At 46.9% G+C, this 25174-nt stretch overlaps 1 protein-coding gene across 1 annotated transcript in view; it reads left to right on the top strand.

Annotated features, from left to right (window-relative positions):
- Positions 1 to 25174, top strand: part of lrguk (leucine-rich repeats and guanylate kinase domain containing) — a 206177-nt gene that overhangs the window by 6620 nt on the left and 174383 nt on the right. The window contains exons 4-8 of the mRNA XM_038811806.1: positions 342 to 442; positions 5561 to 5642; positions 12242 to 12366; positions 15782 to 15925; positions 18565 to 18645. Coding sequence (XP_038667734.1) covers positions 342 to 442; positions 5561 to 5642; positions 12242 to 12366; positions 15782 to 15925; positions 18565 to 18645 — 533 coding nt within the window. The remainder of the gene's footprint in view (positions 1 to 341; positions 443 to 5560; positions 5643 to 12241; positions 12367 to 15781; positions 15926 to 18564; positions 18646 to 25174) is intronic.

Here is a 25174-nt window from a genome sequence, read left to right as displayed (position 1 = left end):
TTAAACTAATAAAGATAGAAACGATTTAATAATTAAAATACAGGAAATATATGGAAGCATCAACTCTAATCACAAAGTCATTTTTAGGTGTATGTTTACAAATATTCTAGAAAGAATATTGCACCAATTGCAAGCAGTAATTTCAAAATAATCAGGGCACAATCAAACAAGAATAAAGCTGAATTTGTTTGTTCCCTCTGATCTCAATTTCAGTTTTCTCTTTGTTTCCATTAGTTTTTTGAAGAAGAAGTTTATATTTTGTTGAAAAAATGTTAAAATAGAATTTGATAAAAATGCAATCTTTTCTATAACCTTTGGACAAACACTTTTATGGTTTACAGATTTGCGCTGTGTAAGCCGTATGCCCTACCTATTGCAGCTGGATGCCTCTCACAATCAACTGAACTCACTTGCTGACCTAAAACTACCCAAAAATATTAAGGTAAGTGTTGAGTGGCTCTTAAAGATTAAGAACCATCCAGTTTGGAAAGGGTTGAAATATGATAAATAACATACAAACAAAGGAGGTTTGAATGAATTTGATAAATATGGTACTGAATGTATTTCCGGAGGCGGCATTTAGAGGGAAAGTCACACGTTGGGCAACTCCTGCTCGAGGCTTTTTTAGGAGTTTGAATGCCCTGTCCCGGGGGCAATTTTTTGATGAGCGACTGTAGGAAGGCATAAGTCGCCATGAAGAAGGGAGGGAGTGAGGGTTCACTGAGTGAAAAGGCCAGCCCGGGAGCTGGCACGATGGCAGATGCTGGACCGCTGGGTGGGGCCTCCCTGCTTACGGCAGAAAAGATGACCGAGGTGATGGCCTTGACGTTGGAGAAGCAGTTTGCGAAGCATATGGAGGTGCTGAGTGAGGAGATGACGGTGGCATTAAAGATGTCCGTGGACGAGGCAATTGCCCCAGTGAAGGTGGCTGTGTCGAAGGCGTTGGCAGAGGTGCGGGAACAGGGTGAGAAAATGAAGGGAGTGGAGGAGGCCATGTCGCAGCACAACAATCAGCTCACCTCGATGGGGGAGGAACTGCAGAGGGTGGTCGAGGCCAACAAGGGACTGCAAGCAAAGTTGGAGGCTTGGAAAAAAGTTCAAGGCGGCAAAATTTGAGGATTGTGGGCCTGCCCAAGGGGGTGGCGGGCCTGAGCCTGACTGAGTACTTGGCCAAGATGTTGGCGGAGTTGATGGGGGAGGGAGATGATCCCTCTCGGTATGAGCTGGACCTGGCTCATTGGTCGTTGAGACCAAAACTGAAGACAAATGAGCCATCAAGAGCAGTGATTATTTGTTTTCACAAGTACCACATGAAGGATAAGGTTTTGAATTGGGTGAAGCAGAAGCGGTGCAGTGGGCTGGGGCTGGTGCTGGTGTACGCATTTACCAGGACTTAACGGTGGAACTGGCAAGGAGGCAGGTTGCTTTTGGCTGAGTAAAGACCACACTGTATAACAGTGGGGTGCGGTTTAGTGTGGTGTATCCAGCAACGTTGAGGCTGACATACAACTCCAAGAGAATTTTACTTTGAGGCAGCGGAGGCGTTTATGAAAGCGGAAGGCTTGGGGCAGAAGTGAGCAATGGGACTGAAGATGGGTCATGGACTGTGAGGAGAGGAGTTGGAAGAGTGTGTGTATATATAAGTTCTGGTTTCTATTTTTACCTCGCGCTGTTATAGAGGTTAAGTTTTGTTTTTTTGTAGCGATGGATTTTCTGAACTGAAATTTGTATGTGTGCATGGGATATGTTGAGTTGAGGAGGATATGTTTTTTCTGGATATTTTCCCGGGACTGGGTGAGGGGAGGGGGGAGCTTGGGCAGTGGACCCCGTACTAGAAAGCTTTAGTTAGCTAGTGAACGGAGGTGTGGTGGGGGGAGGAGCTGCGGACATTGGAGCATGGTGAGCAGGTTTCGATGGGTTTAGGAGGTGTGAAGTGGGGGGAGGGGATCAATACTGGGTGACGTGTTTTCGAGAGGACGTGCGGAGGGAGGGGGGGGGGGGGGGGGGGGGGGGGGTTCAATGGTAACAATGAATGGGGGCAGGTCCGGCCCAGAGGGCAGGGCGCGGAGTTATGATGATGATGGATAGGAAGGGAGGGAGGGGGAAAGACCCTCTGTTAGGTTAGTCACGTGCAACGTGAGAGGGTTGGGAGGGCCAGTATAGAGGTCGAGGGTGCTTGCACACCTGTAGAGTTTGAAGGCAGATGTTGCAGGAGCCTCATTTGAGGGGGAAGGATCAGGTGAGGCTTAGGAAGGGCTGGGTTAGCCAGATGTTTCACTCGGGCTTTGATGGCAGTCTTGGTTAGTAAAAGAGTACAGTTCCAAATGAAGAAAGTGGTGGTGGTCCAGGCTGGACAGGCCGCAACCACGCTCGCTTGCCCAGCCAGGGAGGGGGTTTAATTGTAAGGGGAAGGTTTTGCAGGCGCTGGTATGGGAAGCTCTGAAGATGGTGGGAGGTGATACCGTTTAAGGCAAAGGTGGACAAGGAGGAGAGGGTGCAGAGGCAAAGGTTGATAGACGAGATATTGGAGGTAGTTAGCAGGTATGCAGAGGACATGAACCCAGCATTTTTGGAGAGGAGGAAGGAGTTGCAGACGAGTTTTGATCGGTTGTCTACAAGGAAGGGGGTGCGCCAATTGAGGCGGGCGATGGGAGCAGTTTATGAGTATGGGGAGAAGGCATGTTGGCAGGCCAACTTCGGAGAAGGGTGGCGGCGAGGGAAATTGTTCAGGTCCGGGATAGTATGGGGAAATTAGTGGTAGCCCTGAACCAAATTTATACGGCGTTTGAGAAGTTTTATGAGAAGTTGTATAGGTCGGAGCCACTGGGGGAGGATCGGCAGATGTAGGAATTCCTGGATGGTATGGAATACCCAAGGTTGGGGGAGGAGGATAGGACCACGTTGGAGGGGGGCGATAGGGGAGCAGGAGATAAAAGAAGCGATTGGGAGCTTGCAGTCAGAGGAAAGTAGTAGGGCTGAATGGGTTCCTGGGTGAAATACTAAAAGAAATTTAAGGATACGTTGGCGCTGTTGATGGTGGGGATATTTGAGGAGGCGACAGGGAAGGGTGCTGCCACAGACTTTGGGGTAGGCATTGATCTCCCTGTTGCTCAATAAGTATCAGGATCCAAAGCAAATATTTTGTGTTGTTCAGACTGTTTTAGTTTTTATTCCAGTGCCTGCCGATCATTTTGCCAAAGGCGTTTGTATGGAGGTGGAGAAGATGATTACCTCATTTAATTGGGGGGGAGGGGGCGGGGAGAGGGCGGGGAGAGGAGGAGAAGAGGCTAGGATTAGAAAAGCGCTGTTGCAGAGAAGACGACAGGCAGGGGGGTTGGGCTTCCCGAATCTATTATATTAATACTGGGCGCCGAATGTGGAAAAGGTGAGGAGCTGGTTCAAAGGGCGGGACTCCCAGTGGATTAGAATGGAGGAAAGTTTGTGCAGGGGATCAGAGCTGAAGGCGTTCGCAACAGCGCCGCTCCCGATGACCCCGAATAAATATTCGGGAAATCTGGTGGTGGTGGCGACGTTGAAGATCCGCAAGCAGTTGAGGCAGCACTTTAAGTTGTGGGCGGGGTCGCGCGGGGTCAAGAGAGTTGCCGATTTGGGGGAACCAGGGGTTTGAGCCAGGGAAGTGGGATGGGAGTTTTCGGAGAGGGGAGTTAGGGTATTAAAGGATTTGTTTCTGGGAGCCTGGAGGAGTTGGGGAGAAATGTGGACTGGGGCAGGGTGAGGTATTTAGATAACTGCAGGTCCAAGATTTCACCAGGAAGGAGGTTCAGAGCTTCCAGATAGCGCCGGCCTCCGTGTTGTTGCAGGAGGTATTGGCGAAAGGAAGAATGGAGAGGTGGGGGTGGTGTCGGTGATCTACTAAACTATTCTGGAGGAGACTAGGTATCATTGGAGGGGATTGAAGCAAAATGGGAGGAAGAGTTGGGGAGGGTATGGAGGAAGGGCTGTGGAGTGAGATGCTCCAGAGGGTGAATGCATCAACCTCGTGTATGAGGTTGGGGCTCATACAGTTGAAGGTGGTATATCGGCCGCACCTCACGAAGACAAGGATGAGCCAACTCTTTGAGGGGGTGGAGGATGTGTGTGAGCGCTGTGGGAGGAGCCCCACAACCAATGTTCTCATGTTTTGTCCCTGTCTGAAACTGGAGGGGTATAGGAGGGAGGTCTTGAACGTCATCTCAGGGGTTGTGCATGTGAGGTTTGAACCAGGGTCCCTAGAAGCCGTATTCGGGGTGTCGGACCAGCCTGAGCTGGAAACAGGGGCAGATGTCTTCGCCTTTGCCTTGCTGATTACACAAAGGCGGGTCCTGTTGGGGTGGAGGTCAGCTTCTCCATCCTGTGCCTCAACGTGGTGGGTAGACCTGTTCGAATTTTTAACACTCGGGAAGGTGATGTTTGAGCTGATGGTGAGGATGGAAGGGTTCTACAATCATGGTCATTGTTTATCATGCACTTTCAATAATTGGATGCCATCGAACATTAGGGAGGAGGGGGGGCGTTGGGGGGGGGGGGGGGGGTGTTGGGGGGGAGTTTGAATGTACGGTTTATTGGTTACCATGTGTGGGATGACCGTGGATTCTCTTTTGGTCTGTCTTGTTTTGTATTGGGGATGTAGGGGGGAGGTTTGGGTTTGTAGGATAAAGGAGCTGTTGGTCAGGGGATTGCTATTGTATTTGCTATTGTTGGTTATCTGTTGTTGGCTGTATATTTGATAAAATGTGAAAAATTAGGCGAATAAAAATATTTACAAAGAAAAATGCTATTGAATATGTATTGTTCAGTTTATAAAAGCGTATTACTTTTATTTCAACTTGGGGCATGAAACATAGCATATATTTCTTTGACTAAGTTTGCATTTGTCAGGTTTCTGAGCTTATCCCACTGGCAAGGATCCTTGAGAATCAGCTGAACCTGTTTGGAAATCATGGACAGAATATTTGGGATTTTCTGATGTATACATCAGGATTGGCTGCATGACAAGTGCTGGCTATGCTGTGCTTCAATGCACTGAACATTAATGACTGACCTTGCAGGCCAGTGACAGCAGAAAAGGCTTTGAAGGAGCAAAGCTTTAATCCAGCTCCCACCCTGAACCCCTAAATAAATGTAGCAGCAATTGATCTTGGTTTACAACATTTACATTTGATTATGATGGGTTGGGAATTTGGTAAACTTTTCAAAAGGAGCAGTAATGGAGGTGAGGGTATAGGATAGAACAGAACCAAGACAGGTTCCCTATTTCAGAGGACAATACTGCAAGGTATTAATCAAGTAGTAATCTTCCATTTTATACTCTTGTGCAACCATAAATATCCAAATTGTTTTTTTCCATCCACTTTTCATTTGTGTTTATCATAGGAATATATTTTAGCTATACAATTAATTCCACTCCCTACTCATCAAATATCTGTTTTGTACCACTGTTATGCTATGGTTAAGTATTGGTGTTGTGAATGTGGATGAAGTAGTTTGAACTAACGTTGTTCTCAGATGTACATGGCCCAGTTATATTCAAGACAAGGTTACTATGTATTTTATGTTGCAGGAAGTGGACCTTTCCTACAACCAGTTAACTGGAATGAAGGAGCTGTCAAACTATCGCTTCCTCTTTAAGTTGAATTTGGACAGTATCCTTTACCTATTTCCCACATTTGGGAGAAATATTAAGAACAGCTCTTGTTTTGTTTTGCTTTGAAATGTTTTCATATTTTCTTTAATTACTATTAGTTGGTCTATGGTTCCAGTTATGGGTATGAGTGACAAGGAAATCAAATCAACCCCAATCTTATGAGTGGGGATTTGATGTGCCAATTGAGGCTTACCAAATATAGGAGGGCATAGAAATCAGGAAAGAGGGATTGGGAACAATTATGGCATGGTTTAAGTCACTAAGGTTAAAGAGATGTTTATTTAGCGACCGAGTGAGGAAAATAGGGAAGATATTTTAGGATGTAGGGCTTGGACCTCAACTACATTGTGGCAGCGAATTCCACAGGCTCACCACTCCCTGGATGAAGAAATGTCACCTCATGTCAGTCCTAAATAGTTTGACCCGTGTCCTTAGACTGTGACCACTGTTTCTGGATACCGCCACCCCCAAGAACATCCTTCCTGCATCTACCCTGGCTAGACCTGTTGGAATTTTATAGGGTTCTTTCAGATCACCTCTCATCCAGCGAATATAATCCTAACCGACTCACTCTCTCCTCGTACGTCAGTCCCGCCGCCCCAGTAATCAGTCTGGTAAACCTTCCCTCTATTGCAAGAACATCCTTCCTCAGAAAAGGAGACCAAAACTGCACACAATATTCCAATGCGGTCTCACCAAGGCCTTACATAATCACAGCAAGGCATTCCTGCTCCTGTACTCAAATTCTCTTGCTATGAAGGCCAATATACCATTTGGCTTCTTTACTGCCCGCTGCACCTGCATGCATACCTTCAGTGACTGGTGTATCAGGATACCCAGGTCTTGTTGCAAATTCCCCCTCTCGATTTATAGCCATTCCAATAATAATCTGCCTTCCACTTTTTGCTACCAAAGTGGATAACCTCCCATTTAGCCACATTACACTGCATCTGCCATGCATTTGCCCAATCACTTAGCTTGTCCAAATCACACTGAATCTCTGCATCCTCCTCACAGCTCACCTTCCCACCCAGCTTTGTGTCATCTGCATATTTGGAGATATTACATTTAGTCCCCTCATCTAAATCATTAACATATCTTGTGAACAGCTGGGATCCTAGCACCGATCCAGCGGTACCCCACTGGTCACTGTCTGCCATTTGGGAAAAAACACGTTATTCCTACTCTTTGTTTCCGGTCTGCCAACCAGTTTTCTATTCACCTCAATACACTACCCATGCGTTTTAATTTTACACGCTAATCTCTTATGTGGGACTTTGTCGAAAGCCTTCTGAAAGTCCAAATAAACCACAACCACTGGCTCCCCCTCATCAATTCTACTAGTTACGTCCTCGAAGAATTCCAGCAGATTTGTCAAGTATGATTTCCCTTTTATAAATCCATGCTGACTCTGTCCGATTCTATCACTGTTTTTCAAGTGCTTTGCTATACGATCTTTGATAATGGACTCGAGAATTTTCCCCACGACCGATACCTGGCTGACTATTCTATAATTCTTGGTTTTCTCTTCACCACCTTTTTTTAAAACAGTGGGGTTACATTAGCTACCGCCAGTGTATAAGAACTGTTCCAGAGTCTATAGAATCTTTGAAGATGACACCAATGCATCAACTATTTCTAGGTCCACTTCCTTAAGTACTCTGGGATGTAGATTATCAGGCCCAAGGGATTTATTGGCCTTTGATCCCATCAATTTCCCCAACACCATTCTCTACTAATATCGGTTTCCTTCAGTTCCTCCCTCCCCCCCTCTAACGCATTGGTACGTTATTTATGTCCTCCTTTATGAAGACAGAACCAAAGTATATATGCAGTTGGTCAGCCATTTCTTTATTGCCCATTATAAATTCCACTGTAAGGGACTTGCATTTGTCGTCTTCAATCTTTTTCTTTCACATACCTATAGAAACTTTTACAGTCAGTTATGTTTTTATGAGCGCGGAGACAGATAGACAGGTGAGACTTCAGTAAAGATCGCAGAGAGAGAGGTGAGACTTCAGTAAAGAGCATGGAGAGAGAGGTGAGACTTCAATAAAAAGTGCAGAGAGAGGCACAACTTCAGTACAGAGAGCAGAGAGTGAGGCAAGACTTCAATAAAGAGCGCAGAGAGAGAGGCAAGGCAAAACTTAAGAAAAGAGCACGAGAGGAGTCGGGAGTTTAAAAAAAACGCAGATGATTGGTGAGCAAGTCCTGGTGGGTATTTTTCAAACTATATTAAATTGTAAGTCTTTTTAAGCAAGGGTAGGGACTTAGTCAATTAGTTAATTGATTAAAAAATATATATGAGCCTTAAGTTGTAAATTTAAAGGGTTTAGTCATGGCAGGAGAGCTCAAAGCCATGGTATGCTCTGCCTCTATGTTGGTAGCCGGGCAAAGTTGCAGTCCCCAGGAACAGCATGTGGCCAGTTGCAGCTCTTGGACGCTTGGGTCTCAGAACTGGAAGAGCAGTTAGGTAATCTGTGGAACATCTGCGAGTCTGAGAGCATCGCGAAAAGCACATCACACCACCGCTGAAGGGAATTGAGGAAGGAAGGAAATGGGTGACCGCCAGGAAGTCCAAGAGAAACAGGCAGGTAATTCAGGAGTCCCCTAGAATCCCACTTACAAATCGGTATTTTATTTTGGACTTGCTGCAGACAGAGCCATGCTTCTGGCACCACAAGCAGCCTATGTGTATGGGTGGGGGCGGGGGAAAGCTGCACTGATAGGAGTTTATTATAGACGCCCCCCCCCCCCCCCCCCCCCCCCCAAGGTGGTCAGCAGGAAATTGGGGAGCAAATATGTGTGCAATTCGCAAGAGGTGTGTAAAAATACAAACAATAAGGTGATTCCAACTTTCTCAACATTAATTGGGATTGTCATAGTGTTAAGGGCTAGACGGAGTGGAGTTCTTAAAATATACACGGTAGTTTTAAGAACCTTTTAGGTCAATATGTACAGGGCCCAACAAGGGTGGCGCAGTGCTGGACCTAATTCTGGGAAATTAAGCTGGACAAGGGTCTGAGGCATTGGGGGGTGGGGGGGGGGTAGCATTTTAGTGAGTGTGACCATAACATGGCACAATTTAAGCTTGTTGTAAACAAAGAAAAAGACAAATTGCAAAAAACATTTTTGGATAGGGGGAGACCAGATTTTAGTAAAATAAGGCAGGATTAAGGCCAAGCTAGATAGAGAAGCGTTACTTGCGGGAAAATCTCCAGATGAGCAGTGGGAGGAGTTCAAAAAGAAAATAGGAAGGGTACAGGCCCAACATCTTGCTATTACCCTTTGAAAATGGAACTCTGTGAGAGAGACAGTGAGCAGATTGACACATGGACTAATAAGGTATTGGGGTGTTGGGGGTCTTAAAAGTGGACTAATCTCCAGGTCCAGATGGATTGTGTACCAGACTGCACTGGGAAACGAGGAAGGAGATTGCGAGGGATCTGCCCCAAATGTTTAATTCCTCTCTTGCCACAGAGGATTGGAGAAAAGCCAATGTGGTTCCACTATTTAAGAAAGGTTGTAGTGATAAGCCAAGGAACTACAGACCAGTGAGTCTCACGTCAGTGACAGGGAAATTATTGAAGAAAATTCTGAAGGAGAGAATCTTGGTGCGATCTCAAGAAAGAAAAGTGTCCATTCTGGACGGGAAGTGCCCAGAATGACCATTATCTAATGGCACTCTTTCTACTGGCCTCAACGGTGAACGCCGAACTGAGGCAACACTCCGTTGCATTTCCTGCACTTAGGATCTCCGACAAGCGGGTAAATGGTGTCCCGATCTCTCGACCCCCCCCCCCCCCCCACCCCACCTCATATGGGCAGGGCACCCCCTGCGTTGATGGTAATGGCGGATGGGTAGGGGGGCGGGGGCGGGGGGGGGGGGGGGGGGGGGGCGTGAGAGAACCATGGCCGGAATGGTGAAGTGGAATATGAGTGGGTTTAGTGGACTGGCGAAGAGAGCGAGAGCTTTTGCGCATCTGAAGAGTTTAAAGGTTGATGAGATGACGCTGCAAGAGATCCAACTGAGGACCAGGTGAGGCTTAGGAAGGGTTGGATGAGCCAGATGTTTCATTCGGGGTTTGATATTAGAGCTCGGGGGATGGGGGGGGGGGGGGGGGGGTGTGATTCTGGTGGGTAAGCGGGTGAGGTTCTAGATGGAGAAGTTGGTGGCGGATCAGGAGGGCAGGTATGTTGGAGGGGTGGTCAGTGCCCTTGGCAAGCGTATATTTAGGATGACGGATTCGTGAAGCGTACGTTGACTGCCATTCCGAATCTGGATACCCATGAGTTGGTTTTGGGAATGGATTGAATGGATTGAAACACAGTGCTGGAGTCGAGGGGGGGACAGGTCCCAGCCAAGTCCCTCACTTGCATATACCTGAATTTGCTTCCCTTCAGCAGCTCCACCCTCTCCTGAGTCTCTTCTAGACTTGGAAACCTCTCTTCCAGGTACAAATCCCTCGCCCTCACCACCCCACCTCCCTCCACATCCTATACATGCCATCCGTCTGATCAAGACATTCTTGACCCTAGTACCAGGGAAATAGCATACCATCCTGGAGTCTTGTTTGCGTGAAACGCTTATCTATTCCCCTTACAATTAAATCCCTATATAACTATTGCACCCACAGTGTTTACTCCTGCTTTGTGCAGCGGAGCCAATGTGGTGCAACAAATTTGGCTGTTTCTGCTTTACCCTGAGAGGTCATTCCCATCAACAGTATCCAAAATGGTGCGTCTATTTTGCTGGGGAATGGACATAGGAGATTCCTGCCTAGTCGTCTTGCTCTGCCTGGTGGTCACCCATTCCCTTCCTGCCTTGGAGTCTGAGCTTGCAGTGTGTCCACCTATCTATATGTCCTAGACACAATGCTCTCCGCCTCACAGATGTTCCACAGTGTGCTGTGTTCAACTCTGAAACCTAGGTTTCCAGGAGCTGCAGCTGGAGACACGTCCTGAACACGTGCTGGCCCCAGGCATTGGTGTGTTCCTGGCTTCCCGCGAGGAGCACACAACAACTTTGAATTCTCCTGAAATGGTTATTTGGAAGATGCTTAATAACAGATAATATCAATTACTTCAGGGCCCTTCTTTCCTGGTTTTGTTACAACGGAATATAGCCATTACAAACTATAGGCCACAAAATACAGACCTCCCTACGTGTACCCGAACAGGCGCCGGAGTGTGGCAAGTAGGGACTTTTCACAGTAACTTCATTGCAGTGAAGAAACAATAATTTTCACTGTATACTAATACATGTGACAATAATAAATCAAATCAAAATCAATGTTAATGTATGCCTACTTGTGACAATAAAGATGATTAATTTTACCCAACCTTACCCATTACTTATCAATCTGCTCCCTCCCTTGTAGCCTGTAGTGCTGTAGCAGGGCAAGACCACTCTCTGAAGATTTAAAAGTTAGAAAGCAAAGGAAAAAAATAGCAAATCGCACCGCTTTCCCCTCTGCTCCAAATTCCCGATACCCACACATTCTGGCTGTCTCTCACTCATAATGTGCTCTCTCCCAGTGCTTGCGCTTCCAATAGTCCCTTTCTTAAATAGAACTGAGGTGAGCTGAGATGACTCATGCACTAGTTAAGCTTCAAATCTACTGAGGCCCTAATCAGGCACGAATGATTAATAAATTTAGAGTACCCAATTATTTTTTCCAATTAAGGGGCAATTTAGAGTAGCCAATCTACCTATCCTGCACATCTTTTGGGTTGTGGGGGTGAAACCCACGCAGACACGGGGAGAATGTGCAAACTCCACACGGACAGTGACCCAGGGCCGGGATTCGAACCCGGGTCCTCAGCGCCGTAGGCAGCAATGCTAACCACTGCGCCGCCGTGCTGCCCTGAAGATACAAGTCAATTGGCCAATATTATTGCAGAGGAAAATGAAAACAGAAAAGTGCTGGAAATATTCCGTAAATCAGCCAGCATCTTTGAAGATCAAGACAGTTAACCTTTCAGATTAATTACCTTTCAACAGAACATTCCTGAGTTGTCAGATTTGGTTCAGGGAAAAGGCAGATGTTGCTGTATCACTAGAACACATAGCTATATACGAAAAGATGATATCTACAGCAAACATAAAGTAGTTTGTCCGCCAGATGAGGGATTGGGAGTCTTGCCTGCTGGCTGGAGAGCCAGCAAGAGACCCTTGCTGCCTCTTTTCGGGAAGGCCTACTGAAACTCAACCGCCAACCACTTATGGGCCTCAATTAGCAGTGTGGCACAAAGATTGACCATGGGTCTTCCCACCCATAACTTAATTCTGATGCAGGTTGGAAGGTGGCAGGGTTAAGATACACCACCATCCCACCTAATTAAATGTTTTTCCTGCCTCCAAGCTCATCACCAGAAAGAGCAGAAGATTTTGCCTTAATGTAGGAAGGGCATAAATAGAGGGAATTTTCCCTTTTTACTGTGGAAAGAAATCCCAATTACAGCAGTTGAATGTGAGAGTCCCGAAGCCTGATTTGCAGCTTAAGTAATGAAATAAAATTAATTGGACTTACAGGGGATTTGACTTGTTCAATATTTCTGGTGTATTCTTCTTTATGAGTAATTGCTGGTTCACAGACAATCAAATCCAGGCAATTGAAGGCTTGAAGAACTGCATAAGTCTCCGCTACCTCAGTCTTGCAGAAAATATGATTTGCGAAGTTCAAGGTTTGCACAACTTGCCGATTAAGCTCCTTTGCCTAGTAAGTCATGACTTTAATAAGCCTTGTTGCTTGTCTCTTTCTCTTTCCCTTTTGTTTCTTGTCTAGACATATGAGGAACAATCTTTAAGCATTGCCCATTGTTCCTGACATTTCTGATATTTCAGATAATGGCTGGGAGAATCCTCAGGATATACTCTGAAGGCAATAGGTGTTATTAATAAAACTACAGATTTCTTGGGCTTGACAAGTCAGTACTTCTACCATCTTCATCCTCACCATGTCCCTTAATTCCTTTAATTTTAAGAAACACATCTAATTGTCCTTAAACCAATTTATACTTTCTGCTTCAATGGTCACTATTTCACCATGCCCAATCATAGAATTTATAGTGCAGAAGGAGGCCATTTGGCCCATCGAGTTCTGCACCAGCCCTTGGAAAGAGCACCCTACTTAAGCCCACACCTCCACCCTATCCCCGTAACCCAATAACCCCATCTCACCTTTTTGGACACTAAGGGAAATTTAACATGGCCAATCCGCCTAACCTGCACATCTTTGGACTGTGGGAGGAAACTAGAGCACCTGGAGGAAACCCACGCAGACACGGGGAGAACGTGCAGACTCTGCACAGACACTGACCCAAGCTAGGAATCGAACCTGGGACCCTGGAGCTGTGAAGCAACAGTGCCAACCACTGTGCTACTGTACTGCCCATCCATTCCTTTTCTTTCTATTAATGTCAAATATGTATTGTCGAAAAGAATGGGAGCAAACTTTTAACAGTTACAAGTGGTTCATGACATTGCTGCAAAGTCAGTTCTGCAAGTTGGAGGCAACATTTTAAGAACCAGCTTCCCATACTGTTTAACCTGGATGGGATATACAGTACCAATTTGTAGTATAAATTGGAGGTGATCCTGTGTTGCGGTATTTGGAGCCTAGATGCTTCCCATGTTGTAGTAACAATTAGCTGCACTTTTATTTTAGCCACTGAAGGGCCTTAATTGGCTTAGAAGCGGGAAGGCTGAACTTGACTATCCCCACCCAGAATTAACTGGAAGAGTCAGGAAGGCGTGACTCTCTGCCTTCCTGCTCCATTAAGTGCCCACCCCACTTCCTAGTCTGCTCCCTGTGGGGCCATTACATTCCATTCATAAATGTGGGCTGTAAAGTACCATGCATGTATGAGAAATGTAGCGAGAAAATAATATATTTTCCTTAATCTTTAATTAATTATAAATTCCTCAAAAAATATGCATCTTTTAAAAAAGATTTTGTAGAAGAATCGAGTACAAAGATACAATTGCAAGGATGACTTTTAGATAGTTCTCTGATTAGTAATATTTATTGGGAACTCGGGTGTCAATTAAAGGTTGTCTAGGCTCATAAAGCCCTTTGGCAGATTTCAAACGCCGTATTCAAGTCTTTATTAAGCTTTTAATTGGAAATGCCATCACGTTAAACAGCCTCCAGAAAACTGCTGCATAATGCCATATGTTCACTGCAGTGAAGGAAGGTGTAAATAATCTTTAAATAAGGAGCACTCAAAGGAGTCTGGATGGTTGAGCTTGATTTTGTGACAGGTAAGTACTCTTCCTGAATTTGTGCCAAGTATGTGTCCTCCATATCCTGGCTCGTGTTAAAGATTGATATTGGTCAAGATTTTTAGGACAGTAGGGTTTCCTGTCCTGCCATCCTAAGAGTCAGAGAGGACACTTCCCCGCCAACACTGCCTGCTCTGCAGTCACTTCGTGCTTGAATAAGCGTTAATTGGCTGCAGTCAGGACTTTCACGCCTCACTCAGGACAGGTCCTGCATTTGGAAACTGAACTGATTGGCCAACAGCTCGCTAGTCTGCAGCAACAGAAGATGCAGTGGCCAGAAGTGTAAATTTCTGGTGTACGAAGCACAGGTCCTGGAAGAGCACGGAAAGGTGGGTTTTCAGAATCTCTGGGCGGGGAGGATAGGGAAGACATATCCTCTGGGGGTGGATAGTTCGGCACTGGGGTGTCGGGATAGAGGCCAGAGGTGGGGAGGAGATCCAGTGGCTACGTAAGCCCAAACTTAGAAGGTTTCTGATGGAGGTCCCCATCCTCCACCCCCAATCATTTTTGGGCTTCTCCCCCACCCTCACTCTGCCCCCCCAGAGACTCCTTAAGTAGGGGGCTCCCCCCAGAGACCCCTTAAGTCAGGGTTACCCCCAGAGACTTGTCCACTGACTGTGACATTTCTTATTATTCGCAGAATCATTGATTATTACAATACAGAAAAATAGGCCATTTGGCTCATCAATCCCATGCTGATGTTTTTCTCCAGATGAAGAACTTGGTTCCATTCATTTTCAGTATTCCTACTTTCAAACAGACATCTGATTCAATAGGAATTACTTCTGGACTCAGCCTCAACAGTGGCCCAGTTTCACATTCCAACTGAAAAGAGTTTATTTAATTCATCCAGACTCTAAACTTTAGCTCCTTCTCTCTCCACAGTTGCTGTAGGACCTGCTAAGGTTGTCCAGTATTTTATGTTTTTGTTTATTTAATTCTTCTTGTGCTTATCTTAAATTTTAGTTCAGTCATTGCAATCTTTTTTTTACTTTACTTTTAATCTTTATTTATTTGTAGCCCTTCAGACCCTTGAGGATGTCTCTCGAGTCATCCCATTGAAAACAAAGAGCTCTGACTTCTCAAAAGCAAAATACCGCAGATGCTGGAAGTCTGAAATTAAAACACTCAACAGGTCTGGCAGCATCTGTGAGAGAGAGGAATCTCTCCACAGATATTGCCAGAGTTGCTGAGTATTCCTTGCATTTTCTGTTTATATTCCTGACTTCGCACAGCTCCTGTCATTTCTGGTAATATCCCAAACCTTCCTACTATGAACACCTGAAAGTGATAAACGTTAGACATTTAGGGCGGGATTTACTGGCTGTTCACACCGGTGAGAAATTCCGGTCCCATGCTGGTGCACAGGTTTCCCGGCGATGAGGGGTGCTGTCAATGGGAAGTCCCGTTGACTGGTGGGACCGATGGATCCCTCTGGCAGGCCGCCTCCACCGCCGAAAAACATGCGGCAGAGTGGTCGGTAAATCCAGCCGTTAAAGTCTTAGAAAATTCAACATTGCGTTTCTTTTTATTCTTTTTAATTGTATGTATCCGAGCTGCAGGTCCTACTGCTCCTTTGCTCCATTTAAGACCATTTTAACATAAATAGCCGTGTACCTGATTCGAAAAGAAATTGAGTTAACAGTTCCTTGTCTTTTTTCTTTCCTCAGCATTGCTATTATTTTTCTTAAAATGCTGAATGTAACTATGCAACTGAGTCTCTGAAAAGATGCAAAATTTTTTGTATAAAAACAGGGCATCTGACAGTGCCATGGGGAATAGAAAATCAAGAACAAATTATCTCAAGATGCCAAATATTTTTCTTTCCTATGTTTGTAATTGATTCACAGCGAGGTAACAAGATCACAAATGTGAAGGGACTGGCACAAATGGGACGCCTGCACAAGCTTGATTTGTCAGACAATAGAATAGAAAGTTTGAAAGGGCTGGAGGACCATGACCTGCTGGAAACCATCAGTCTGGAGAAAAATCAGGTAAAAATCTAAGCTGGCCTCTGTAACAGTGACTGACCGCTATCATCGATTTGTTGGAAATGCCCATCTGGTTCATTCATGTCTTTACGGGAAGAAATCTGCTGTTCTTAGCTTGACTGACATGAGTGTGACTCCAGATGATAACAGCCTTCTGAATTGACCTTGAAAGCCACTCATTTCAAGGTCACTTAGGCATGGATAGCAAATGCTGACCTTGCCAGTGACCCCCATATCCCTACAACATTAAAAAAAGAGTGGATTGCAAGGTTTGCAGAATTCCAATCCAACCTGATTTATTAATTGTATTGTAATTACATACTTTTGTGCAGTTCTCAGTTAGTGCATTCCTGTGCAGCTAACCATTATGCTGCCTTCAGAATGCACACGTGTTGAAAAATAGGTACATTGTGACTGAGTTAACGGCTTGGTATGTGGAGGGTGGAATTGCTTTGACTGAATTTTCCGCTCTATAAATAAAGGTTGTTCATCCTCTTAATTGAAACATTTTTACTCTTTTCTCATTCAATATTGACATTTCATATTTCCAAGTTTAATGTATGATGAAGAAGAGGCTGAATAAAACTTCTTCCACAACGCAACATTAGTGTACCAGTTATTTCCGCTCTACACCATCACTGTTCCATAACTTCAATCTCTGGAGCACCATCTTCACCAGTAGAGGGATAATTAAATTTCCTCCACTTGCTGTTGCTGCTTTCCTGTCAATAAAATTATTAAATGATGACTAATCCGAAGATACTGGGCGGGATTCTCCGTGAGCCGACGTTGAAATCGGGAAAGGCGATTGGGTGGCACAGTAGCACAGTGGTTAGCACTGTTCCTTCACAGCTCCAGGGTCCCAGGTTTGATTCCCGGCTTGGGTCGCTGTCTGTGCTGAGTCTGCACGTTCTCCTCGTGTCTGTGTGGGTTTCCTCCGGGTGCTCCGGTTTCCTTCCACAGTCCAAAGATATGCAGGTTAGGTGGATTGGCCATGCTAAATTGTGCCTGGTGTCCAAAACGGCTGGGTGGGGTTCCTGGGATATAGTGGAGGTGTGGGCTTGGGGAGGATGCTCTTTCCAAGGGTCGGTGCAGACTCGATGGGCTGAATGGCTTCCTTCTGCACTGTAAATCCTATGATTCTATGAATTGGTCGTAGGCCAAAATCGTGACGGACGGGAGTGGGGGCGCATCAGAATGCCATACTCCAGTGCCTCGACAGCGAGGTCAGTGCCTCGTCAGCACGGTCAATGCATTCTGCATATCATTAGCGAGACTGACCTGGTATTCTCCAGGGCCGCCGCAATGCTCTGCCTCCGCCAGGAGATGTTATCAATAGCGAGTTTCACTTGTGGATTTAGAAATCAGGAAACAGGCACCGTGACCGATGAGTGAGAGAGAGGAGGTAGGAGATGCAGAAGTTGCCATTCCTGCCGCTGGAGGCTGGTGGGGTGGGGCACCCCCATCAGTCCCGGGGGGGGGGGGGGGGGGGGTGACCAAATTGCTGCTCCTGAGGCCATGTTGACACCATCGAAAAATACGACGGCGTTTACGACGGCGTCAACACTTAGCCCCCCGGATCAGAGATCCCGTTCCAGCCTCGGAGACTTTCAACGGGTTTGACGCCTGACGAGATTCCGGTTTTGGCCCTCGCACCTGATTCAGCGGGCTGTCATGATTCCCGCCTGGGGCTAGCGACTCTGGAGAATCCCACCCATCCTTGGGACTGGATATTTGTTTCTGGGTTTGGGTTAGAGTGGAGGCTGGCAAATGATAAAATGGCGCTCACATAATGTGTGATGATTTCCCACCTTCATTCCTTCCCCTGCTAATCTTTACACCTTTACGAGGATTGGGGAAGTGGGGGGTTGGAGGGAGGTGTTGATTTGGGGGAAGAGCAGGGAAGGGCGGAATGTGAAGTTGCCCTTTGCGATCATTGGGTGCATATAGGTAATTCAGCAGCTCCTTAATTCATTGCCTTCTAAGGTCTTGACATTTTTGCAGGGACTGGCGATCTTTGGGAGCTCTAGCCTGTCGGGGACAAGAACATGGAAGGGTTTTATTTGAAAAAAGTGGATGTTTTGAAAAAAGTATATTCTGCAGAAAGAAAATGTTAATAACATTAATACTTCCCCCCTCCCATGGCAGTTTCCACCTCTCCATCTGCCTGGCCAATTTCAAAATTCAGGTGCTTTCATTTTTTTTCTTGAATGGTGCACAAATGATTTGGGCCAGAACACGCCTTGATTCCCTGACATCCCACCTCCATTCCTGCCCTTATGCCACTAATTAACTGCATCAATTAGCTCATCGTCTCCATCAAAAATTGGAAACTTTATCTGCTTCCTGTTCGGGGCACGTTTGCACCCAGAAACGTACCCACCTTGGCAGCCAAAATGCAGCCCTTGGTGTCCTCTCCAATTACTTACCCCTTCGACTAGCTTCCTAACGGCTTACAAAGAGGAAACCTCCCTTCTATCAAATCGCAACAAACACAATTAATAGAAGATTTATGTCACTTAAAGCTGATAAATGTTGACTGGCAACCTGGACGTAGCGATAAGCTTTAAAGACATCCAGATATAAAGATCTAAGAGTTGTTTAAAAATAAGTCCTTTTATTGATTTTTGTCTTCTTTCTAGATCAGAGATCTGAATGAAATAAAGCACATGCAAAACCTTCCACTTCTACGAGTCCTGAATCTACTCTGGAATCCAATACAGGTACTCAGGTAGCAGAGGGAAATTGGTGGTTGGAGCAAGGGTTGAGCGTGCTGGGACATGGGTAGGATTTGTGAAGAGAGGGACTATATTCAATTGGTGAACTTCCTTCACCAGCCATGTGGATGAAGCACGCTGCCTACAATTCTGATCTATATGTATATTCATATGATTGGAGACAGCTATCTTTGCATTATCATTGCATCAATTCTAAATTTCAATTGTGCAGTTCAGAAATGTTTAGAAAAATCTGATTCATTACAATATTGTCCCTTTCAATGCCCGTTGATTAGTAGACACAGAACCCATGGTGCTCTATCTCTTAGAATTGTATCCTACAAAAAAAATAACTGAACAAAAATCTGCCTATCCAGTATCATGGATGTTTGTTTCAAACACATTGTTTCTTTTGATTTCTCTTTGTTCCATTTCTGTTCTTTCCTTTTGAGGCAATCTTAAGAACCATCTTTGGACAAAGTTGTTTTGATTGGCTGGCTGACAACATGTGAGTTGGCCCGAGACAGTGTTTTGGCTGACAACAGTCAGTGATTGGTTCCTATCTAATGATTGTGAGAGAACCTCTGATTAGACCTTGAATAAAGAAGGTCTCTCTCTCTCTCTCTCACACATACACCTGAAGTAAAGGATGTGTGATTGTTCTAAAACCAATGAAATGATCTTGAAAAACCGCTCGAGCTTAGAAGGAAGAAGCATCAAAGCAAAAGTTTTTATTATCATAGAATTTACAGTGCAGAAGGAGGCCACTCGGCCCATCGAGTCTGCACCGGCTCTTGGAAAGAGCACCCTACCCAAGGTCCACACCTCCACCCTATCCCCATAACCCAGTAACCCCACCCAACACTAAGGGCAATTTTGGACACTAAGGGCAATTTATCATGGCCAATCCACCTAACCTGCACATCTTTGGACTGTGGGAGGAAACCGGAGCATCCGAAGGAAACCCACGCACACACGGGGAGAATGTGCAGACTCCGCACAGACAGTGACCCAAGCCAGGAATTGAACCTGGGACCCTGGAGCTGTGAAGCAATTGTGCTATCCACAATGCTACCGTGCTGCCCTAATGAACTTTTGAAAGATTTTAACTGAAAACCACCATAGTGGATTGGAGATCTTTTATCTTTTTTACTTTATCACTACTTTTCTGTCCTCTCCAACACTCTTTCCCTCTGTTTTTTTAAATGTAAATTTAGAGTACCCAATTCATTTTCACCAAATAAGGTGCAACTTAGCGTGGCCAATCCACCTGCCCTGCACATCTCTGGGTGTGGGGGCGAAACCCATGCAAACACGGAGGGAATGTGCAAACATCACATGGACAGTGACCCAGAGCCGGGATCGAACCTGGGCCCTCAGTGCCGTGAGGCAGCAGTGCTAACCACTGCACCACCATGCTGCCCCCTTTCCCTCTATGTTGTCTGCATGTGTGTGTCTGTATAGAGTGGGGCATGTTGGAAAGGGATTGGTGGGGAAGGGGTATTAGGTAGTCAGTTATATTTTTGTCAGTTGAATCATTTTAGTGTTTAATAACAAAAGGTTATTTGTGTTAAATTTACAAACCTCGGGACTGCAGTTTATTGGGCTCAACCAAGGTCCTCGGGTATTTCGAAATAACATCTAATTTCAATTGTATTGTGACTCCTGGTCAAGTGGGGTTGAAATTGACTGTGCACTAGCCAAGGGAGTGGTAACATAATTTGGGGGCATCGTCCGAGGATCTTTGGAAAGATAGACAGCGACGTTTGTGATGCAGTATATAATAAAGAATTTAAGAGTTCACTCCGTTCTGTGATAAGAACCCATGTTGAAGACAAAAGGGTTATGTCCGCTAGACAAGCCGCACGAATGGCTGACGATTATGAGCTGATCCAGAAATTTTAATCTTTGGTCTGTCACCCCCATAATTTTCAAAAGGATAGGAAGTGGGAGAGTGAAAGGAAGGTAGGTAGCCAAAGTAAGGAATGGATAGCTGGAACTTCTCCGAGATATCCTTCTCAGACCAGGAAGGAAGGTACTAAGAGGTGAGACTCTTAAAGCCTAGGTGTTACCATTGCAATAAAGTGGGACACGTTCGTTCAGCATGTTGGAAGCTGCAAGAAAATTCCAAGGGAACGCAAGTGGAGAGTACTATAGGGTAACTGTACCTCTAACTAGAACTAGGAGATCTGAGATAAACACTGCTGTGGTAGCAGGTGCAGCAAATGAGATAGATGGGAGATATAAAAGGTTCTTTCCAAGAGAAAGATCACCCCATTTTCATCAGATGATGTAGCCAAACCCAAAACTATTTTAAGGGACACAGGTGCTACGCATACTCACTTACTGGAGAGGGATTTGGTTTTCCCTACGGAGAGTTTGATGAAATCTAAGGTGTTAGTGAATGGGATAAGTGGAGATTATATCTTAGTTCCATTATATAAAGTAAAATTGGAGTGTGATTTATTGTCAGGTCCAGTAGTTGTCGGAGTGGTTAAGAAGTTACCAGTGGATTATTATCTGTCTTTGGGAGGTAGGAGAGCGGTCACGGGCAACGGTCGCGTCCCGTTCCCAGGGGTGAGACAAAAAAAATGAAACAAAACGCGCAAACCGGCCGGACTGCTCTCCACTCCGCCCCCCCCCCCCCCCCCCCCCCCCCCCCCCCCCCCGCGCACAGCAGGAGAAAACGCAGGGACCGAGCGAGGACTGAGCCAGCGATGGGGATCGAACCAGTGGCAGGGATCGACCCCCCCCCCACCACCACCAACGGCAGGAAAGGCAGGAGAACGCGGGGGCCGAGCGAGGACTGAGCCAGCGGCAGGGACTGACCCCCCCCTCCCAAGCCGGCGGCTACCACAAGGCAGGCGGCGGAACAAAGGAGGACACCCGGCCCAGCCAGAAGCCTCTCTCTCTCTCGACCCTCCTGACCCGGCGTGTGGGTTAGTGAGAGGAAAAAAAAAGAACTTCCCCAAAAACATTTTGAAGAGGAAACCTGTAAAGAGAAAGGGGGGAAAACATTTCTTCCTTTTAAAAAAAAAAAAAAATCTTTTGAAAAGGGGTTTAAGAGGGGGAAAAAAAGTGTTAAAGGAGAGAAGGGAAGGAGAAAACAAAAGGGAAAGAGGGAGAGAAAAAAGGGGGGAAATAATGCCAGAAGGTAGCCATAGCAGAGGGAGAAAGGGCACCGGAAGCAGAAAGGGCCATGGGCGAGCCAACTCAGACGAGCTAACCAGCAAACAAAGCAGTGGAACGGAAGGTTCGCCGCAACAAAAAGAACTGGGCAGACAGGAGCTATTTCCCCTTGGGGCAGGGTGGAACTGGAACTGGAAGGCAGCCTTTGCCAAGGCGCTGAGCTGGAAAACAAGGCAGAGGCTCGGGCAGACATGGAGGCCACGGTGCAGGCAGCAATGGCCAAAGCCCTGGTAGAGGTGCAGCTCGCCCTGGGCAGAGCAGAGGAGAGACTGGAAGCCTAAGAGGAGAAGCTGGAAGCCCAAGAGACAACGATTAGGGTGGGGGGGGGAGTGGGGGTGGTGGCGTTGGGCGTTGGGGGTGGGGGGGGGGAACCACCACTCAACAGAGACAGGAGAGCAAACGGGGATAGGAGCAAGGGAAAGAGGGACAAAAGAGAGGTATATGGGAAAGGGGAGTAAAAGGGGGGGAAAGGGAGGGACCAGGAGGGGGACATAGGGAAGGAGCGACAAACAAGGCTAGAAAGAGAATAACAATAGAGCTACAAAGTGCCACAACCAAAGGCTCGGAACAAGGAATCGCTGCAAGCATCCACCCAGTACGGTCTAGGGCGAAGGGAGACTCCAGAGTGCAGAGGACTACCCGAGTGGCGGATGCACAGTGGGCGGCCATGTCGGGTGCCCCCTGGACAAAGAGAAACCCCGGAACGCAGGGATCTGACCGCATGGAGAGAGCAGTGACAGCGGCCATCCTGGACAGCCCCCTAACAAAGGGAACCCCGGAGTGCAGGGACGCGTCCACCAGGTAAATATGGTTAATCCCACAGGAGCTGTGTACAGGATCCAATGACTGATAGATCAAGCTCTGAAATGGGGAAAACTTCAAGCATGGCAAGGGAACTCGATGACTTTATGGAACAGGTGGGAGCGGTGGACCCCTGGAGGTTCACCCACCAAGGGGAGAAGGAGTTCTCCTTCTCCCCAGTGCACAACATATACACCAGAATTGACTTCTTTGTGGTAGAGAAAACGGTGCTTCCAGGGATAGACAAAGTGGAATACTCCTCAATTGTGATATCCTACCACGCTCCACACTACATGGACGTGAGGCTGGAGACTACATGGCAGTTGCACATTGCCCTACTAACAGACAACGCCTTCAACGAAAAGATATCACAGGCCATAGCAGAGTACACGGAGAACAAGCAAAATGGAGAGGTCTCACCCTCCACGTTCTGGGAAGCGCTAAAAGAACAAAGAGGGGAAATTATCGCTTTCAAAGCTCGAAGAGACAGGGCGGAAAGGGCGGCCAGGCAGCAGCTGGTCAACTCCATACTGGGGATAGACCATAAATACTCCGAGGCCCCGACCATAGAACTCCTGGCGGAGAGGAAAGAGCTACAAAGGAACTTTGATCTGCACTCCACCAGGAAAGCAGTGCACCAACTCCACCAGGCACGTGGGACCCTATACGAACACGGAGACAAAGCCAGCCGCCTGTTGGCACACCAGCTTAGAAAGCAGGCAGCCACCAAAGAAATTGCACAAATCAATGATCCCAGAGGCACATTAGAAACCGAACCGGAAAAGATTAACAAAACATTCAAAGCCTTCTACCAAGGGCTGTACACCTCCGAGCCCCCAATGGGGGACTCTGGGATGAAACGGTTCCTTGATGGACTGGACATACCAGTCGTGGGGGAGGGCAGAAAACAGGGCATGGAAGCACCAAAAGCACTGGGAGAGATCATGGACAGCATTAGCTCCATGCAGGCGGGGAAGGCGCCGGGACCAGACGGGTTCCCGGCATACTTCTACAAAGAATTTGCGACAGCACTGGCCCCGCACCGGCGGGAGATGTTCACAGACTCGCTAGCGAGGGGCACACTGCCACCTATGCTAGCACAGGCCTCAATCTCACTGATACCTAACAAAGATAAAGACCCATCGGAATGTGGGTCATACAGACCCATCTCACTGCTGAACGCAGGTGCCAAAATACTGGCCAAAACCCTAGCCAAAAGGCTAGAAGACTGCATACCAGAAGTGGTCGCAAAGGACTAGGTGGGTTTTGTCAAAGGTAGGCATGCTAACCTCGAACATCAGGCGCTTGCTAAACATGATAATCCCATCCGGGGAGAGAACACCAGAGGTGATCGTCTCCCTAGACGCAGAAAAGGCCTTCGACAGGGTTGAATGGAAATACCTCATAGAGGTACTGGAGCGGTTCAGGCTTGGACCAGGGTTCACCTCCTCGGTAAAACTCCTATACAACGCTCCTATACCTATGCAAGGCGAGCGTACGGACTAACAACACCAACTCCCGATACTTCCAGCTGCACAGGGGCACCAGACAAGGATGCCCACTGTCCCCGCTGCTGTTCGCTCTAGCGATCAAACCACTAGCAATTGCTCTCAGAGCATCATAAAGCTGGAGGGGGATCCAAAGGCGCGGCAGAGAGCATGGAGTCTCACTCTATGCTGATGACCTGCTCCTCTACATTTCGGATCCACAAAGCAGCATAGACGGAATCATCGCGCTCCTGAAAGAGTTTGGCAACTTCTCGGGCTACAAACTCAATATGAGCAAAAGCGAGATCTTCCCGGTTCACCCACAAAGAGGGGGGGCAGCACTAACGGGACTGCCGTTCAAACAAGCCCAACACAAATTTCGCGACCTGGGGATCCAAATAGCCCATGACTGGAAAGAGATCCACAAATGGAACCTCACCAGTCTGACAGAGGAAGTAAAAAAGGACCTGCAAAGATGGAACACACTCCCACTCTCCCTCGCGGGAGAGTCCAGACGATCAAAATGAACATGCTGCCCAAGTACCTCTTCCTACTTAGATCCATCCCGATCTACTTTGCTAAGGCTTTTTTCAAAGCACTAGACAAACTAATCATGGCGTTTGTATGGGATGGGGGGGGGGGGGGGGGGGGGGGGGGGGGGGGAGAATACTAGGATCCCAAAGCAGGTCCTAAAAAAACAAAATCGGGGGGGGGGCTAGCCCTAGAATTCTACCACTCAACGGCGATGGCGAATAAGGGGATGGATCAAGGAACCAGAAGCTGAGTCGGTGCGTGTGGAAGAAGCCTCCTGCATGGGGACCTCCCTCCGGGCCCTCGCTACAGCGGCACTCCCATCCCCACCCAAAAAACACTCCAGCAGCCCGGTGGTGACAGCCATCCTCCAGTCCTGGAACCAACTGCGGCAGCAATTTGGCCTGACCAAAATATCGGACAAAGCTCCCATCTGCAACAAGCATAGGTTCACACCAGCGCTGACTGACGCCACCTTCAAAAAGTGGGGAGAGGACGGAGGGACACTGACAGTCAGGGACCTATAC

This window comes from Scyliorhinus canicula, chromosome 11, assembly GCF_902713615.1.
Source record: "Scyliorhinus canicula chromosome 11, sScyCan1.1, whole genome shotgun sequence".
Taxonomy (NCBI): Eukaryota; Metazoa; Chordata; class Chondrichthyes; order Carcharhiniformes; family Scyliorhinidae; genus Scyliorhinus; species Scyliorhinus canicula.
This window is presented reverse-complemented; position numbering and strand designations above follow the sequence as displayed.